General features: G+C 36.8%; 1 protein-coding gene across 1 annotated transcript in view; it reads right to left on the reverse strand.

Moving 5' to 3' along the window:
- Positions 1-6,764: 6,764 nt before the first annotated feature.
- Positions 6,765-21,026, reverse strand: part of LOC130012173 (deoxynucleoside triphosphate triphosphohydrolase SAMHD1-like) — a gene marked incomplete at its 5' end in the record, with an annotated part of 33,379 nt that continues 19,117 nt past the window's right edge. The window contains 8 exons of the mRNA XM_056099565.1: positions 6,765-6,917; positions 8,708-8,749; positions 9,002-9,136; positions 9,600-9,728; positions 11,591-11,671; positions 14,467-14,659; positions 15,437-15,499; positions 16,030-16,121. Coding sequence (XP_055955540.1) covers positions 6,915-6,917; positions 8,708-8,749; positions 9,002-9,136; positions 9,600-9,728; positions 11,591-11,671; positions 14,467-14,659; positions 15,437-15,499; positions 16,030-16,121 — 738 coding nt within the window. The remainder of the gene's footprint in view (positions 6,918-8,707; positions 8,750-9,001; positions 9,137-9,599; positions 9,729-11,590; positions 11,672-14,466; positions 14,660-15,436; positions 15,500-16,029; positions 16,122-21,026) is intronic.

The following is a 21,026-nucleotide window of genomic DNA, read 5'->3' on the forward strand; positions in this document are numbered from 1 at the left end:
AGTTACGATTCAATATGTGCCAATATCGAAAGTAACCGAGATCTTTGAGAGATAACCTATATTTCCACATTCGTCAAAATCGGATAATAATTGTGACGTGTAGAGTGTCTACAAACAAATTGTGGACGGACATCCAGGGGCGATGACAATATACGTCCACATGGAAATATTATCTTATTGTGTAAGAAGGTGGGCCATTGTAGGTCTTCAATTCCACTAGTCTTAGTACCATTCTCCTAATTAAAGATGAGATAATTCCCACACCGATACCAACATCTTCACACACTCCACAGTTTGTAATGATATGGATGGTGGGATTTGTGCAAAACAACAAAAATATATAATAATATTATGGTTTTGATTAATTGTTCTCCATGGTCAAAATATTAGCTATGTTATGAGTTTGTTTGCAACACGTGATAGAAAAGTTACCATTCCATATTTGGCATGAGTGACCAATCACATGATTAATTACATCATAATTAGCCAATAGAATAATTAATGGTGTGAATCTGAGAGTATATAATTAATAGAATATGCGCTCTGGGGTTGACACCAGGCAGATTGTAAGAGGAATATGCGCTCTGGGGTTGACACCAGGCAGATTCTAAGAGAGTGGAGACCACTGAGGTTCAGGGACACCATCAGATTTCAGAATGCCACGTTAAGTCGTGGGAGAACCATAATATAATATGATGTTTTTGGGATCCGCCAGTAAACATGTTCTACGGAATGGTGTGGTTGAGAGAGTATAATATATGCTTGTAACATATGTATCCGGCTTGTTCTAAAACTGTAGAAACCGTACTTTTGTTCATGTCATCTTGTTTGTTAATCATACGATATTGTAGGACAGATAACGTGGGATGTTAGAATGACATTTAAAAATACACAACGTAAGTCATAAGAGGTGCATTACAAATACAACCAGAAACAATATTAGACGAGTAAGTGTCATACGCCGGATGTGGCGATCGCTCTACATGTCTGACAGACGACCCATGGTGCTACAATTTTCACAACCATCACCACCCCTCGAATCCCCATCAACACACTCCAAAATCCACATCTGCACCACCATCAACACACACTAAACCACCCACATCGTCAACACCACTAACACACACTACACCACCCACATCGTCACCACTATTAACACACATTACACCACCACTACACCACCCACATCATCACCACCCACATCGTCACCACTACTAACACACATTACACTATCCACATCGTCACCACTACTAACACACATTACACCACCACTACACCACCCACATCATCACCACCCACATCGTCACCACTACTAACACACATTACACTATCCACATCATCACCACATCGTCACCACTACTAACACACATTACACCACCTACATCATCACCACCTCTACACCACCCACATCGTCACTACTACTAACACACATTACACCACCACTACACCACCAACATCGTCACCACTACTAACACACATTACACTATCCACATCATCACCACATCGTCACCACTACTAACACACATTACACCACCTACATCATCACCACCACTACACCACCCACATCGTCACCACTACTAACACACATTACACCACCACTACACCACCCACATTACACTATCCACATCATCACCACCACTAACACACACTACACCACCCACATTGTCACCACTACACCACCCACACACTACATCTCCCACATCGTCACCACTACACCACCCACATCGTCACCACTACTAACACACATTACACCACCACTACACCACCCACATCATCACCACCCACATCGTCACCACTACTAACACACATTACACTATCCACATCATCACCACCCACATCGTCACCACTACTAACACACATTACACCACCTACATCATCACCACCACTACACCACCCACATCGTCACCACTACTAACACACATTACACCACCACTACACCACCCACATCATCACCACCCACATCGTCACCACTACTAACACACATTACACTATCCACATCATCACCACATCGTCACCACTACTAACACACATTACACCACCTACATCATCACCACCACTACACCACCCACATCGTCACCACTACTAACACACATTACACCACCCACATTACACTATCCACATCATCACCACCACTAACATACACTACACCACCCACATCGTCACCACTACACCACCCACACACTACACCTCCCACATCGTCACCACTACACCACCCACACACTACACCACCCACATCGTCACCACTACTAACAAACACCATTCACATTTTCACATTTGGTCAGAACACGTTTTTATGTTTATATCTTAAGTAATTCACACCGATAACCCATATCTCAATTTAAAATACAGATGTGACGTCATCCTTTGATGTTGGCGTACCATTATTTGGGGTACCAACTTGCCAATCGTACATTATCTATATTAGATGAAATATTGGACTCTCGTGACGTATTTCATCGAAAAACACGTGCGGGATAGTGTCTGTATTTTAAGTGGTTTAATGGTCTCGAGCTAAAGACATTGCGTAATATATTGAAACAACACTCGACTAACGCCTCGTGCAGTATCAATATATTACTTAATGTCTCGCTCTCGACCATTAAACCATACATAATACACACACACTTTTAGGGAACTTTATTATTAGTTTCCCAACAAAATAAGCCCCCATTTTGATTTGGACCCCTAGCGGAAATAGTCGTCATTTTAGGAGGAATATCCAAGCTCATTGGATTCAACAGGTCAAATTCTCATAGAAACCAACTTCAAACCGATGTCAGAGAGAATCTGTCACAAATTTTACCCCACTAAATAACCAGAAAATGGCCTATGGCAGCAATCTTGAAGTTGTGACTGGATAATCAATATTGTCAAGTACCATTGTTACGATAATAAACAAAGTCTTGATTATCCATTTTAACGTTAATTGATCAAATAGCGAGTGTGCTCTAATCCATTCAATATCATGACCATCCGATAGAGATTTGAATATCGGCCTGTCAACTAAATAATAATGTTTATATATCGTAACATTTGAAGACAAACAAAAGAAAGAAAGAAAAGGGGAGTGAAGGTTAACTTTTATTATCATTATCCCAGAATTTTCACAAAAAATGATTGAATCATAAACCTTTTATCTTAAACTTCAAAACATGAATATTCACGAAGAAATAATTTCAATAAATATTTTTAAAAATCTGACTCATACAATACTTAAATAAATATTAAATGTCTATTAGTAGCAATCTATATTAATACTTGAATTAAATGGTTCTTATCTATTTCCGAAGCAGATAAATTATTCACTCTACTGACAATTTAGATCATTGATTATTGAGCACTCTCATACAGATTGCCCTCACTATTAAAGTGTGCCCCGTTGCCATTAAATGTGTGTCCCCTTGCCATTAATTGTGTGTCCTCTTGCCATTAATTGTTTGCCCACTTACCACTAAATGTGTGCCCCTTTGCCATTAAATGTGCCCTCTTGCCATTAATTGTGTGCCCCCTGACCATTAATTGTGTGCCCCCTTGCTATTAAATGTGTACTCCACCCTTTATTAGCATCTAGGGAAAACCCAGTAAAAAAAAATACATGAACAGAAACAATCAATAGATATTAAAACTGTAAAACAATTCAATTAAAAAACATTCACTTGGATGTTCAGTTAGATATTTAAAGCAAATACTGCATATCCTCTTTAAAGACAGTTGAAATAAAATTGAACCATATGTTAACACCCCGGTTTATCAAAATGTTCTCGCAGAACCCCCGGGCCCCCTCTTACAAATTATCCAGCATGCGCCACTACTCCTATAATAAAACTAAGACAAACGTACATGACATAAATGTGTCCCTCCCAGAACAGAACTAAGAACAAGCCTGATCATTAAGCACCTTTCACAGACTTCGTCCGGTACAAATGATCACACAACGTACATTTGCCGGACAAAAATTATCGCACACCGTTATATTATAATATACTCTTCGAAAACGTAGGGGACATTCAGAAACAATACAAAACTGCAGAAATGCACTGCTGTTTTTATTAGAGGTAACCAGTGTATGTTAATAACAGGCCACTTGCCTACACATGAACATAAACAGTTCATATAGGCATCTTATCTGACGGTCCCATTTCACTCGCAAAGAGATACACTGTCAAAAGTGAAAATGGACGTTTTTTATTTTTGTCTTAATAATGAGTAATTGCTCCACCAATCCTCAGACATTCAGCAATTCGTCGTGGTATGCTCCTAATCAACCGTCCAATCACGATTCTGGGCAATCTGACTCACTCCTCTTGCAGTGCCACGACCAAATCTTGCAGTGTTGTCGGTTGACGTTGACGTCGACGAACACATCTCCCGATCAAATTAAACTAAAGCAAAGATACGCTAAACAGAAAATCTTATGCAAGAACAGATAGGAAAGCAAACATAGATATGATAAACCAGCAAGCGGCAGTTTTCATCAACCCTTCCTTGACGTGTCAAATTTGACAATGAACCCCTCCCACGTGTATGGAGCTATTGCGTGTCACCCATGCAACTCCGTGATTCTGTTGGGGCGATAAGTTCTTCATCTGTGAACATACTCTCAAACCATTCAAGTGTTGATGACTATTTATCATATCACAACCTGCATAGGTATTTGCATTTCAATATCCCCTATTTTTGTTTGAGTACATATGTTGTGTGACAATTTGTGTCTTACCAAGTCTATGACGGGTGCCTTATGTCCAGGTTTGACACAGAACTGCAATGTCTTGACCCACGCTGAACCAATCTTCATTCCTTGCTTTATAAAAACTTCCTCAGCTTTAACCAATGAACACAAACACAATTAAAGTATAAGAAGGCTACTTTATTCATCATGAAATATATTTTAAAACAAACACAAATATATAAACAATTGAATTGTATGGGACAGAATATTAAAGATTTAGAGACAAAATATTATTAAATGATTTAGAGACAAAATATTATTAAATGATTTAGAGACAAAATATTATTAAATGATTTTGAGACAAAATATTATTAAAAGATTTTGAGACAGTAGACAAATATTATTAAAAGTTTTTGAGACAATATATTATTAAAAGATTTAGAGACAATATATTATCAAAAGATTATACAATCAAACCAAAACAAGCAACTAATATTTCTGTCATCTGGGAAAAATCAGGCATGTGCGACGCTGCCTTACATAAGCTGGTGATATGGGTGTCCATTGTTCGAGTCGAATCCATCATTATACCCTGATTCCTGACAGTTAGATGGAGTAACAAGCACATCACCAATCCTAACAGTACAATTTGATGGATGAATGCTGACGTTCTTAAACCTTTATGAGAAACATACTATTTCTGTCATTGATCTCAAACACACAGGTAAGTTTATAATAACCAAAGTTAAGTAGTTTGATCATAATCGAAGAAATCCGTTTAAAATTTACGATGGTTCAGACAGTAGTTGAAGTCCACTAAAGGGAATGGGAGCCTATTGATCTTATTTCCTGATGCGGACGACGAATTCTGGATTCGGTTAACCCCAACCAAAAATGTCCGACGTGCAAAATTTTTAAATAGCATCCCTGTCCGTACCTATCATCCCTTCTATAGATCATTAATGCTTGACAATTGTGTACTGTGCAGTCTTGTACAGTTATAGATTGACAACAGATGTGTCCCCTTACTATTAAATGTGTTCCTTGCCATTTATGTATACATTATGGAAGCGCTGGCAGTTCTCACTATAATAGTTAAAAACTAGATAATGTAAAGGCAATTTGCGGAAAATTTCAGTCAAATTGAGCCTCTCTGAACCGAGATTTTAGCGAATGAATTTTGGGCCTAGCCTCTATCATCATTACTAAAGTCTGTCAATATGTTTCACAGAGATCTTTTAATATCTCTGTAACAGATGACTGTTTCGACACGTGGCGTCACACATTGGTTCAATAGCGCGTGCATTGTTTACATAAGACGTTACTGATTCGGGCTAAATGGCGAATTTTAATTATTTTAATACCCATTTACACTAAAAAGGAAATGATTTTTACCTACAAATAATTCAAACGTCTTTATTTATTTTTCTAATAAATGAAAAAAATGTTTTAGAATTTAATTTAATTTAATGGGACTCATTAAGTCGCATCGATGTCATCCTTATCAGTGATTGTAGCGGCCTAGCGAAAATTCACTGCTCATCAGTGTGATAGTCTGTACGATAAAAACATAGTCTCGATTATCCAGGTTTTCATTTAATTATCAATGAGCGTTAGGCAGCAAATTCTAATCCAGAAAATATCGCAGGCTAGCGATGACATCGAAAGCTGATTATGGTCTGGATAAGTTAATTAATGTCTAATTAATAAATTAGATAAAATTTCAGGCCTAAAGGAAGACCTGCAATTGGCAGATTTAGCTCTTGCATAAAGTATGTGTGTATGTTTAATGAACTTTGAGGGTAAACTTACTTATTAAATGTGTATCTCCTAGCCATTTAATGAGTTCTCCACCGTTAATTAGAGAAAACCCAGTAAAAGTAAAAACATGAACAGAAACAATAAATAGATACTCAAACAGTAATACAATAAATATATATACTAAAACTGTGATACAATAAATAGATACTAAAACTGTGATACAATAAATAGATACTAAAACTGTGATACAATAAATAGATACTAAAACTGTGATATAATAAATAGATATCAATACTATGATACAATAAATATATATTAAAACTGTAATACAACAAATATAAACTAAAACTGTAAAACAATAAATAGATTTTAAACTCTCAAGCAAATAATTTAAAAGAAATAAATTAAAAAAACACACACACAAAAATGTCTCAAGTCCATTTCATCTTTTTCTTTAAATCTGTCATCTTTATTCTTTGCTGGTTTACTAGAAAGAAAAACAAGAAACCTGTCATCTATTATTGTAAAATACAGATATATGATGTATTATAGGTCAGTGAAGGTCCATTTTGGATATCCCTTTGCTAGAGGTGCAGGACACAGGGTCTAACATGGAGCAATGTCTAGTCATTTAGGGATAATTGACGTGCATATAAAAGAACCCTGGACAGTTGAAATTCAATGAAGTGTTGGAATGTGATGGGGAGTAGGCGAAAACTCTACTGCCAAGGCACAATTACCTTCATAGCACACTACATGGCAAATTCCTGTCTTCATCACCCCAACAAGTAAAACGTTAAACCCAATTTCATTGCCGTCGACCAGTCCGTCTGCACGTACAGAAGTACGTCCGTCGTCCACAATTCCTTGTGAACATTCTACATTTTTCATTTGATTGTTTTCAATATTGTTGCTTACACAAGTGAGATGAAGAATAATTTCAATAATTTCCGTTAATTTCTTCTGGAGTTATCGCTCTTGTTTCACTGTGTTGGACATTGTGAACACTCTAACGACAAAAGTTATTATCCGATCTGTATGAAATTTATATGCATCAATTATATTTCAGCAATTTCAGTTAATTAGTTCTAGAGTTATGGCCCTTGTTTCACTTTGTTGAACCTTATGGCGGCAAATAACGACAAGGGTTATCATCCGATCTGTATGTAATTTATCTACATTATTTAAGTAAGTAAAACGAAAATAAACTGTCGAATTTCAACAATTTCTGTAAATTATTTCCAGAGCTGAGGCCCTTGTTTCAGTTTGTAAAGCGTTGTGAACACTCAAACAACAAAAATTATAATCTGATCTGTACGAAATTGTCTTACCTACAAAAAAATAAATATGCGACAACCGTTGTCGACCACGCGGACGATTTGGCTGCTGTGGGTGTTCGTTTCGTTGCTTGGCAACCTATCTTTTCATTTAGGCGCATTCATATACAGGGGTCTTCATTAGACCAATTGGCACAGAAAAGGAGGTTCAACTCAATTTCATTTTTTCATTAAGGTGAATTTACATACATGGGTCTTGGTTCTTGTACCCTTTCCAGAACACTAGATTCCACTTCTTATTAACTTGTGTAGATAACACACAAGTAGCTAATAACTGTTGTTATTAGAAAATGTTGAGGACATTTGTTATTAGAAAATGTTGAGGACATTTGTTATTAGAAAATGTTGAGAAAATTTGTTATTACAAAATGTTGAGAAAATTTGTTATTACAAAATGTTGAGAAAATTTGTTATTACAAAATGTTGAGAAAATTTGTTATTACAAAATGTTGAGAAAATTTGTTATTACAAAATGTTGAGAAAATTTGTTATTACAAAATGTTGAGAAAATTTGTTATTACAAAATGTTGAGAAAATGTGCTATCAAAAAGTAAATTTTTATTCTAACATGATGATCAAATTTGTTATTAAAAAGTGAATTTCTAATTATATTATATAAGACAAAAACTGTTATTATACAATGTGAACATTGTTATTATACAATGTGAACATTGATATTATACAATGCGAACATTGATATTATACAATGCGAACATTGTTATTATACAATGCGAACATTGTTATTATACAATGTGAACATTGTTATTATACAATGTGAACATTGTTATTATACAATGTGAACATTGTTATTAAACAAGATAAAAAAAATTGTTATTATACAACGTGAACATTGTTATTATACATTGTTATTTGAACATTTGTTATTATAAGATGTGAAATAATCTAAAACATTTGAATGAAATGTATATGTATATAATACCCCATTGGTAGCTTTCTCGAATCTAAAACCCCCTCTGATAGTCTGAAAAATAAAACAAATTAAAATTTGTAAAAAAAAAACCTGGGATCTCCTATTTATTGGGTCAGCCCGTTACTCAATGAGCCACCGTGGTTTTCTCACATATACAAATAATTACAGAATAAAGGATCGTTTTTTTCATGTAAATTCTGTGAAACTGAGTTTATCAGAATCATGCAGATTTGACTTAAGGATTCCTCCATTCAGAGAATTTTACCCAGATAGCAACATCAATACAATACAATAAATAACTACCTCTGGCGTCACTTCGTTGTCATCACACCATTGTTTAAAAGCTGATTCGGCAGCCTCTATGGTTTCTTGATCCTTTGCCTTGCAGAAGATACGAATCATGTCTACTTGAAAATGCGCTGGAAGCATCTGGGGGCCCTGAAAAGAATATTGGAAATGAAATGAAATAAAATGAAATGAGGTTTCAAGATCTACTTTCTGCACCAAGTGGGATGATAACGACTGGAATACGCCATGCGGTGTGCTAGAAGGGAATTTGTGTTGGATAGCAGCTTTTCCAATTACCCCAGAATAGATGTGATGTATTAGAATAAAGGGGCGTTAACTCTGACACAAACTAAGGCATGAATTCAATACAGGGTTTCTATCTGACAAGAGGTAGGACTGGGTGCCTAACCCCATGGGTTTTTCTCCAACAAGTGGTTTCATATACTTCACCCCTGATGTAAAACTTTCTAGCCCAGTTGTAAACACTCCCAGCTCTGATGCAAAATAACATTTCAGCCCCTTATACCCAACTTACATATGCATACACAGAAGACTTCAATAAATCAAACCTATCTATAAATAAAATCAAAGATATGCGTATGTAAAATCCTACCTGGTCTTCACAGAGTTTTAAACATTTTTTAATGATATGGTCTTTAGGGTCATGATGTTTGGGTTTCTCGTAAAATCTGTAATATCTAACTGGATCTTCATCTTTCATACAATAGTCATAATGAACACGCTGAAATAATGAAGGATATATTGGAATTGTATCCGTATAATATATCTGCAGTTAAGACGTCCAATAGGAAGCCCCACGGGCTGTCACATTTTTATTCTTTGCATATTGTGGTCATTATGACCAAACATTTTGGTTAAAACGGCCAAATAAGATTCAAAACGGTTTATGTAATATTTATTATTCTTTATCAGCTTTGGGTTCGTACACCCTTCCATTAAACCCTAGTCCTACAAGAGGCGGAATGCCGTTGGAATGAACATTCTTTGTATATTCCTTGATATTGGATTCTAAAACTTCTGACTGCATTCTTGTGGTCGGCCCGCATGTTTTGCTGATGCTCACAATATTCGAGGTGCATTCGAAGTGGAGAAATATCGAATAGCATTCGAATTATATTCTAAATACACCCTGACTGCATTCTAAATATTCTTATAGTATTCCAACAACATTCAAATCATTTCTGATCGCATTGGAGGGAGAATCGAAACGGCAAGCTACTTCAAATCATGCCAGAATGTCCCGAATGCTTCTCAAATGAGCCGGAATGCACCTCGATTGCTATCGGAATCCATTCGTGTTACATTCGAAGTGCATTTGAAATATTCAAGTTGCATTCGAAATATTCTGACTGCATTCCAACAGCAGTCGAAATATTCTAACTGCATTCTAAACAACAGTCGAAATATTCCTACAGTGTTCCAGGTACATTCGAACTGCATTCGAGACTAAAAGGAGCTAAATCACCATCCTTTGCCAAATAGAAATAGACACAAATGGGTCGCAATGCATATAATAATGTAATATGAATGTACATATATAAAAACTTATTTACATTCAATCGTTTCTGTTATTAAAGGACAATATTGGTGTCAGTCATTATAAAATATGTGATAGAGCTCGTTAAATACATCCCAAATATAATTTTAACACAGATATCATTGCTACGATAGCTGAGTAACAAGCACGTGAAGAAACGGGAAGTGACGTCAAACATGACAAACACAAGTTGTCCTTCTATATAACAGACTGAAGTAACGAGCGGTAACAGACAAACGATCGAATTTCATTTCACTGATAATTCCACTGATGTTGAAAAGTTATTATATGGGACTGTGCCAATTTTAAAATGTTTATTTTGTCTTAAATATTGGATATCAGAAGCCCATCTTTTCACAATAAGATAATATCAATGTCGATTTAAATTGACTAAACAAGTCGTGATATTGAGTTAGTGACTTGCCTCCTTTAATAGACACGAAATGTGCAAGAATCATTTGAGGTATGTTTGAAGCGCATTCTAAGTATTCGAACGGCATTCTTACAAAGCTGTAAGAATTTTGGTCAATTTGAAATCTCCCCCCCCCTCCCCAAGGTGGCGCGAATTATTAGAATTCTTCATTCCGACTGCTTCTGCTCGATTCCTAATAGGTGTGACGGGGCCTTTACTATCGCCAACCATATTACTTTCTGTTTTTTAATTTGTTTTTATTAAATACAAATTCAATGTAATTTAAACCTTTATATAATTTATGTTTATAATTTATTTAAACAACGTATTTGTTTGTCTTAAAATCCCACAATTACGTAGGCTAAATATTTATTGAATAATCAGATAAATAAATTATAAAGCATTTATTGAATAAACAGTTTTTAAAAAAAATTGATCAAATATAAAGTCGAGTTTTCAGATCCTATAATTATAAATTGAATAATCAGATAAATAGAGTGGCACAATTTTCATCTGAAAACCGGACTCGGCTAATAAAGATAACTGGCTAGTACTTTGATATTAGCATGCAAGACATCTTCAAGAATAACTTTTCAACACATAAATAAATTGATAAAACTATAAATAAACTAACCGACAATGTGAGAAGTTCATGTTTTAGTTTACTTGTTTTATCCAACTTAGCGATTTCCGTTGGCACATCCTTCTCCCTTTCCTGTCAAATAAAAATGTTAGTTGTAATGCTCACACAAATATTAGAATATGTATTCGATGTGAATTAAACTAAGGCCAAATAAAAAAATAAATTCTGTTTCTTAGACAGTTCTGCCTCACTGAAAGTGAACTAAAGATAAGAATTTTCGTTCAGTCAGGGGACATAATCTATCATGCCAATATCGAATGAACCAAGATCTTTGGGATATAAACCTATAGTTCAAGTTCCAGCAAAAACTCTGACCTCTAGAGGGTTCATTAGCTAAAAACGTGATTTTTCGTAAAACAACGGGTCCGATATGTAGTGCCTTGAATTATGATGTTTATGAGAAGTTATTTATCCCATTAGCGATATTATGACAAAGTAAACGAGAGCATCGCTCCCGCTGCAATATGGTACTTATTAAAATGAAGAGAATGAAATGACTGCAATGACTGTAATATGACAAGGCCGGGCAAAGAAGGCTAGCCGTTGGGTTTGTTTCGCAAAATTTACAGACTAAATATTAACAGAGAAGTGGCTATGAATTCGCCCCAGGGTTCATATACTCTTAAAAAAAATAGGGGATATTCTGAAACAATATAAAACTGCGGAAATGCACTGCTCTTTTTATTAGAGGTAACCAGTGTATGTAAATAACAGGCCAATTGCCTACACATGAACATAAACAGTTTATTTTGGCGGCTTATCTGACGACCCGATTTCACTCGCAAAAAGATACACCGTCAAAAGTGAAAATGGACGTTTTTGATTTTGAGTAATTGCTCCACCAATCCTCAGACATTCCAATACCCCAATCACGAGTTGGGGCAATCTGACCCACTCCTCTTGCAGTGCTACGGCCAATTCTTGAAGTGTTGTCGGTTGACATTGACGTCGACGAACACGTCTCCCGATCAAATTAAACGTAACACACTAAAGCAAAGATACGCTAAACAGTAAATATTATGCAAGAACCGATAGGAAAGCAAGCATGGATAGATAAACCAGCACGCGGCAGTTTTCATCAACTTTTCGTCGAAGTGTCAAATTTGACAATGAACCACTCCCACGTGTATGGCGCTATTGCGTGTTGCGTGTCGCATGTGCAGCTCAGTGGTTCTGTTGGGGCGCTAAGTTCTTCATCTGTGAACATACTCTCAAAGCATGTCAAGTTTCAAGATGATCCATTCAGAATTCCAACCTGTAGACCCCCCCCCCCCCAATGTGTGTGGACATGGACCAATATGATGGTACAACCCTATGATGAATAATGCCGAAACGGGTCCAGATCTGTTAATAATTGCAACCTGAAGATTTACAGACACAATATTAACAAAACTTGGGTGTGACACTGCCCAAGGGGGTCGGGACATGCACCAAAATCAATAGTTGCCATCCTAAGGCTATCAGAATACATATGCCAAATTCCAAGAAGATTCATTAAGAATTGTGGACTGTTGGCGACATACAGACACACAAGAAAAATGGGTTTGAGCATTCACCAAATACAATAGGGATCGTCCTCAGGGTATAAGGAATGGGTATACCGAGTTTCAAGAGGATCTGTTAAGGAGTGTGGGCTCCAGTCGACACACCCACACACACACACCCACACCCACCCCCACACACACACACACACACGGGCGCAACTTGGGCCTAGCTGTGTCCCTTGGAATCGGGTATAAGGAATAAGTATGAACAGTTTTCAGTATGATTCATAAAGAAATGCAGTCTGTAGACGACACACTGACACGCAAAGAGAACATGGGCTTCATTCTGCTCCTGGGTTTTGGGCATGCACCAAAAACCGTAGGGATGACCCTTATGGCATAAGCAAGGGCTAAGTGAGAGGGACGTGCTTTGCGTCATAGTTTTGGGCCCTCTTGAGTTTTTGCGTCCCCTCTCAAGTGGCAAAAGAACACGCGATTTAAATGCGGTTTTCAACATTATAATCATAATGCTCAACCAGTGTCAAACATATACCGTTTATCAGATATGCTACAAATCTACACTAGCTTGTTCCAGACAGCCAAATATTACCCGGTGGCACTAGGAGAGACCACCCCTCTCTTTCCCGCATTCACATATAAATATTGGGGTTTTTTTTAGACCCGGACGACAGGATCTTGTTCCTCAAGCAAAATCATAGTCACCATGACCTTGGGTACAAGGAATAAGTATGCAAAGTTTCAAGGTGATCCGTTCACTCGTCACAAACGAGGTAATTTCGGGACTAACATATGGTTCAATTTTATTTCAATAATTCGCTTAGGGGTCTTTAGCAGTGGGAGGAAACCGGAGGAACCAAGGAAACCAACGAAGATGGACAAGCGACCCTACTCCTTGTCACGTACAAAAGGAGAATTGAAACCACGCCAGATGACGCAATGGCAGACTTTAAGATACAACGCGCGCTAAGCATTTGCCATCTACAACCCCCCCCCCCCCCGTTATACCACAAACAAACAAATACAAAAAATGGTCATCTTTAGGGTATAAGGATTGAGTATGCAAAGTTTCAAGACAATCCATTAAGAATTTCACCATGTGGGCGATCCACAGACACACACCATCACACATACACACACAGAGATAGGGTGGACGTATAAAATACAAAAACCTACCTCCTGCATCAGATTTGTGGGGAGGTCTGTCCAAGAACCAGAATATCTATTTTTTTAGGGCATAACAGAACTTGATTGGGTTTTTTTTGTTTCTTTTTTGTTGTTGTTTTTGTTTGAAATATTTACTATTATTAAATCAAGGAAAACTATAAAAGTAAACAAATATATCTGTTCGTGTAAACGTGTCACCTTATCTAGACGTTCGGAACGCTGCGCCGTGCCAACACATATGTATAACTGACGTTTCTGGATTCTATCAATCAGATCTCTGGCACCTTGTAACTCTGGTTCTGTCGACCACATTATTCGCTGAAAGATTGTATCATCCAGTTTCTTATACGCCACCATATCGTCTATACATTCACTTAAACGTCGTGGTGTACTGAAAAATATTTTTCACCATGAAAAACTTGCATATATTTTTTAATGACACTGAAGCCATAAACATCAGGAGCCTTTTTGTGTGTCTTACAAAAACGACGCTCGAAATTTAAATTCTAAAAATAAGCAAACATGAAAACAAGTCCAAGATGATATTTTAGTCAACAAGTGGTTGCAATGCAAGAGATGGACAGAGAACAGGGAAAATCAAAAGGGTTCATTCTCTCATTGTCCCAATGCTTCACATCAAATGTTTGGGGGCCGGTCAAGCAATGACCAAATGATGAGAAAAATATAACCCCAGGACTTTTACTGTCCATTGGGTGGGATGATGCAATTCCCAACCAGAATTCAGAGTTTCAGAAAATCACACAATTCTAATTCTCAAGCTCAAACTACAGTTCCTAAAAATTCGATCCGCCTAGCGCTACCTACCGTTATTTTGCGAGATCCGACTACGGTTATTTTGTGGTAAAGTCGGGAGCTGCCACCTGATTCAATGACAGACCTTATGGTTCCAAGCGAACACGTTGAACCACTTGATCCCCCCCCCCCTATGTAAATGACAAACCCATATCAACTCTCTAGGTCACTGGATTAGAACACATACCAGTAAAGCGGTTACAATCAGGGCATAAATCTTCTCAAATCCTCAAAGGCTAATATCCGCATTATATATTCATTTGCCTTTATCTAACTTTAACCTATTATAGCACGAATGGACAGCTCTTTATTTAAATCTTACATAATGCATCGTTGACAGCAATATTATACTTACTTATCTTCACCGAGAAATGTAAAAGTTTTACATTTATCAGCTATTTCCAATGCATCTACAATCCTAGTTTAAATAGAAAAAAAACATAAGAGATTATTATCACCATAACAACAGATTATTATCACCATAACAACAGATTATTATCATAACAACAGATTATTGTCACCATAACAACAGATTATTGTCACCAGAACAACATATTATTATCACCAGAACAACAGATTATTATCACCATAAAAACAGATTATTATCACCTTAACAACAGAGTGTTATCACCAGAACAACAGATTATTATCACCAGAACAACAGATTATTATCACCATAACAACAGATTATTATCATAACAACAGATTATTGTCACCATAACAACAGATTATTGTCACCAGAACAACATATTATTATCACCAGAACAACAGATTATTATCACCATAAAAACAGATTATTATCACCATAACAACAGAGTATTATCACCAGAACAACAGATTATTATCACCAGAACAACAGATTATTATTACCACAACAACAGATTATTATCACCATAACAAAAGATTATTATCAAAGTTTTGGTAAAAATTTGTATGATTTGTACTTACATACTCTCTATTGCCTGTGCAACAACATGCATACACGCTCGACTATGTAAATATTTACGGGTGTGAAATATTTCATACAGATTCTCAGCCTCCTGTCATAAAATTAAAAAAATAATAAATTCGGGATATAAACCAAATTTTTGTAAACCCTTCTAAAGATACTTTGATCCTTAAAGCAATTTCTACAAAATAATTAATCATTTTCCCAGTAAACAACAAATCTTAAAACCATTTCAAAATGTGGTTGCCATGCCATTTTTCAAGAGATGGACAGTGTATAATAAGGGGCCATGGGCCTGGATGTTACGGCCAGGCATGTGTCAATATCAAACGAAACCGAGATCGTTGGATATTAACACACATTTTAGGTTTCATCAAAATCGGATAAAAATTGTGACCTCTAGGGGTCCACAACCTTGGTATTACGTACTTTTATATTATTTGCGAACGGGGAGTGGCCATTTTGTAGGGCAGTTTTGGTCGTAACGGTGGTATATTTGAACGGTTTGCAAAATCGGATAAAAAAATGTGACCCATAAAGGTCCCACAAGCTAACAACGCGATTGTTCGTACAATCAGGGGCATAATCCATGAAGTGAAGGTCCGATATGAGTGAATATCGAAAGGAACTTAGATCTTTGGGATTTAATCATATATTTAATTTTCATCAAAATCCGAAAATAATTATGACCTGCAGAGTGTTCCCACGGACGGTGGGCGGGGAGGGGGGGGGGCGACGACAATATACGTCTACATGAAAATGTGAGCGTATACAAATCATTTTAATTTAATTTTTAGTTTTGTACAAATCCATTAAATTCACAAACGAATATCTCAATGGAATGAAAATTTTATTTTATCATTGATGAACACAGATGAATAAGATTCTTATTCTTTGATATTATATGAGCTTCAGCATGATCAGGAATTTCAATTTCATAAGCTTTAAAACTAATAAAACAATGAGTTTGGTTAATTACATAAATATTCTGGATAAGTCCAAAACTGGGCAAAAAATCTCCAGATTCAGCAAACAGAAATCACTGATGAGAAATATACATCCTCGGTATCCCCAGTGATCTCGTTTCGTTCTACTCCACTATACCCTGGGTTACCCAGTGTACTCATTCCGTTCTACTCCACTATACCCTGGGTTAATTCATAGGGTTTCCACGATTTCAAATTATCTGTCCTGGCCTTGATTGTAGCTATATTCTACGAACCAATTAAAAAACAGTTTACAAACCAGCCGTTTCGCCTTCGTTTTTATAAGGGCAGATAACCATATTCATGTCTATTTACTGAATGATTTATGTAAATAATGTTTATATTTATAATTTATTTATATTTAATTGTATTATCAAAATCTGTAGTATGTGTTGTTGATTTCAAATATGTATAACATCTTTATGTTTGACTTTTGTTATTATTATTACTATTCGTTCTTTGTCTGAAATATGTCATTCTATTATGTTTGACTTTTGTTACTATTATTACTATTCGTTGTTTGTCTGAAATGTTTTATTTTGTTATGTTTATAATTACTGAACTTATACTTGGCAATTTGACTCACAATAACTTGTCTACGATATCACGTGGCCGTATAACTCTGCTAACGAACGATCGATTCGCAATAAAACCCTTGAACCTATATAAACGTCCGGTCTTCATCAATATAATATTATATAATTTGTTGTTAATAAATATGCATTGAGCATAATATGGACTTCTTTCATTTAGGCTAACGCCTAACCTTGTGTATTCCTCATAGATTAACCCAGGGGTTAGTGGAGTAGAACGGAATGAAACCACTGTGGATACCGAGGATGAGAAGTATAATGTATGCAATGAATTATGACATGACCTGATTGATGAACAAATGTGATTTCAGTAACACCAATAGAGTAAAACCTTTAAGCTTTAAAATAAAAGTCTTTTGTCAAAGTCTTAGCAGACTTTACAGCCATGTCATTGGAACCGCCTACCCTGCCTTCATACATGTAATTATGTGTCCTCCCTTCCGAAAATATTTCATCGAATTTACCTCAAATACTCAAGGAAATTCCCCAATGAGAACACTGGTCCCTCTTTGTCTGATGTGTAACACTTGTTCCAATCAAATCCGGTGATAGTAAAATCCAATTGCGCTCAATGTACGTACCCCTCCCCCTTTGTTTGATGGCTCCCAGCCTTAGTGTGACAAGAAGCCAGTTAACGCTGCTGGTGATCGACTGATTATGACTGGTATCCACTTTTCTCTTATTTCGGCTTAAAAAAAAACATTTCAGTTTGCAACCATTTATATTCACAATTCCGCATTTTGTAGGTGGTGGATTGGACAGTTCTGGGCTACCTGGTTTTGTTGGGCCCAAACGCGGTGAAGTACAGTGCACTTACGTATTTTTGAAACAGGTTCCGAAGAGTGTTCTGTTATGCAAGATCATTTTCGACGTTCCAAAGTAAAAGTTCGGTGCTAAGACCCCCTAAAGATAAATTTTAAATGTTCTTATTATTAATTAGAACAGATTTCGCTTTAGTTTTTATATTTTACGTTGACATTTTATTGCTTCAAATCTTCCTATTGCAAAAACGGTAAATTTCACCTTTTGACCTCCAGGTGAATTTAGCAAGTTTACATTTTTATTGAAAGTGTGATTACTTTCGATCATTTTCACCTTCTTTTCATAATACAAAATGACTGCGCATTCACTTTCAGTGCAAATGAACTCATTTGACCTTTGACCCCGAATATCTCGAAAACGCCAAAACGGCGGACTGATTACCACTCGGCATCGTATTCTACGCAAAAGTTTACTTTAGAAAGGTTAGGTCTGAATTTGTGCCCATTTGTTGGACCCCCCCCCCCCCCCCCGCGCGCTGAGCCTCCGGTCTACAAAAGGTCAACCCAAAAATGCAGGACGGGGAAAAATTTGTCTATAACTCGCACTACATGTTGTCGCCTATAAATTATGCCCCCTTATCTCTATCGATTTGTCTACGATATCACCCCTGGTGGAAGTGGACGTTGAATATGGAACAATATAAATAGGCACCACCCTGTTATTGAAATGACAACATCAATAGTTGCCGTCCTTAGGGTATAAGGAATAAGTATATCAAGTTCCAAGATAATCCATTCAGTATTGTGGCCTTCGCCCCTGGGGGTCAGGGCATTCACTAAAATCAATAGTTGACGCCCTTGGGCTATAAGGAATACAGATGCCAAGTACCAAGTTGATCTATTCAGAATTGCGGCCTGTAAACGATAAACACAAAAATTGGGCGTTGCTCTGCCCCTGGGGGTAGGGACAAGCAGTTGTCATCCTTAGGGTTTAAGGAATAGGTATACAAGGTTTCAAAAGGATCTGTTAAGAATTGTGGCCTGTAGGCGAAACACAACCACACAAACATTGGGTGTGGCTCTGTCCCAGGGGGTCGGGCATGCACCAAAAATAATAGAGGTCAGCCTTAGGGTATAAGGAATAAGTATAAAAAAGTTTTCAAGACGACTGATTAAGCATTGCAAGCTGTAAGTGACATACTGACACACAAAAAGAAAATGTCCGTGCCTCAGTCTGCCCCTGGGGGTTGGGCATTGACCAAAAACTATAGGGATGTTCCTTAGGATAGAAGGAATAAGTATGCAAAGTTTCAAGGTAATATGATAAGAAATCTGGTCTGTAGATGACAAACAAATAAATACAAGAAATGGGTGTGGTTCTGCAACTGGGGGTCGGGCATGCACCATAAACAATAGGGATCATCCTTAGGGTATAAGGAATTCATACGAAATTTTTTCAAGACGACCGAGTAAGAATGTAAGAATTGTGGCCTGTAGGCGATACACAGACACACACAAAGATAGGGTGTCCTTAGGCTACAAAGAATAAGTATGCAAAGTTTCAAGATGATACATTAAGAAATGATACATAGTGATGATCCTTAGGGTATAAGAAATAAATATGCAAAGTTTGAAATGCGACCTGTAGACGACAAACAAACAAATACAAACCAGCGGCTGCCAGGCAGGATACGCCCACATTTTCAAGGGCCATAATTCAGGAAATTACAATTCGATATGCGCGAATATCGACAGGAACTGAGATCTTTGTGTCATAAACTTACATTTCAAGTTTCAACAAAATCGGATAAAAATTGTGACCTCTATAGGGTAAACAACCTTGATATACTATATTTTTACGCTATTTGAGAACGAACGGCGGCCATTTTGTCTGTCAATTTTGGGCCGATTTTCACGAAATTCGACCTCAGTCGTCCTTAGGGTGTAACGGTGATATAATAATACGGTTTTTAAATCGGATAAAAATTATGACCTCTATAGGGTCCACAAGCTAAAAACGCGATTTTTCGTACAATCAGGGGCCATAATTCAGGAAGTTACAGTCCGATATGCATGAATATCGAAAGGAACCGAGATCTTTGGGTTATAAACTTACATTTCAAGTTTCAACACAATCGGATAAAAATTGTGAACTCTATAGGGTCCACAACCTTGATATACCATATTTTTACGCTATTTGAGAACGAACGGCGGCCATTTTGTCTGTCAATTTTAACGAAATTCGAACTCAGTCGTCCTTAGGGTGTAACGGTGATATAATAATACTTTTTTTTTAATCGGATAAAAATTATGACCTTTTATAGGGTCCACAAGCTAAAAACACACACACGCACACACACATACACACACAGAGACTGGGGCGACGGCAATGTGAATGTGGACGTATAAAAATGGTGACTTCTAGAGGGTCCACAAGCTAAAACGCGATTTTTCGTACAATAAGGGGACATAATCCAGGAAGTTACAGTCCGATGTGCGCAAATATCGAAACTAACAGAGATCTCTGACATATAATCATATATTTCAAGTTTCGTCAAAGCCAATTATAGACGTATGGATCAACGACAGACGGTCACAGTGACGACATTATACGCCAACACTGAAATGTGGGCGTATAAAAATGCCACAGAGAATT

The sequence above is a fragment of the Patella vulgata genome, chromosome 3 (genome assembly GCF_932274485.2).
Source record: "Patella vulgata chromosome 3, xgPatVulg1.2, whole genome shotgun sequence".
NCBI lineage: Eukaryota > Metazoa > Mollusca > Gastropoda > Patellidae > Patella > Patella vulgata.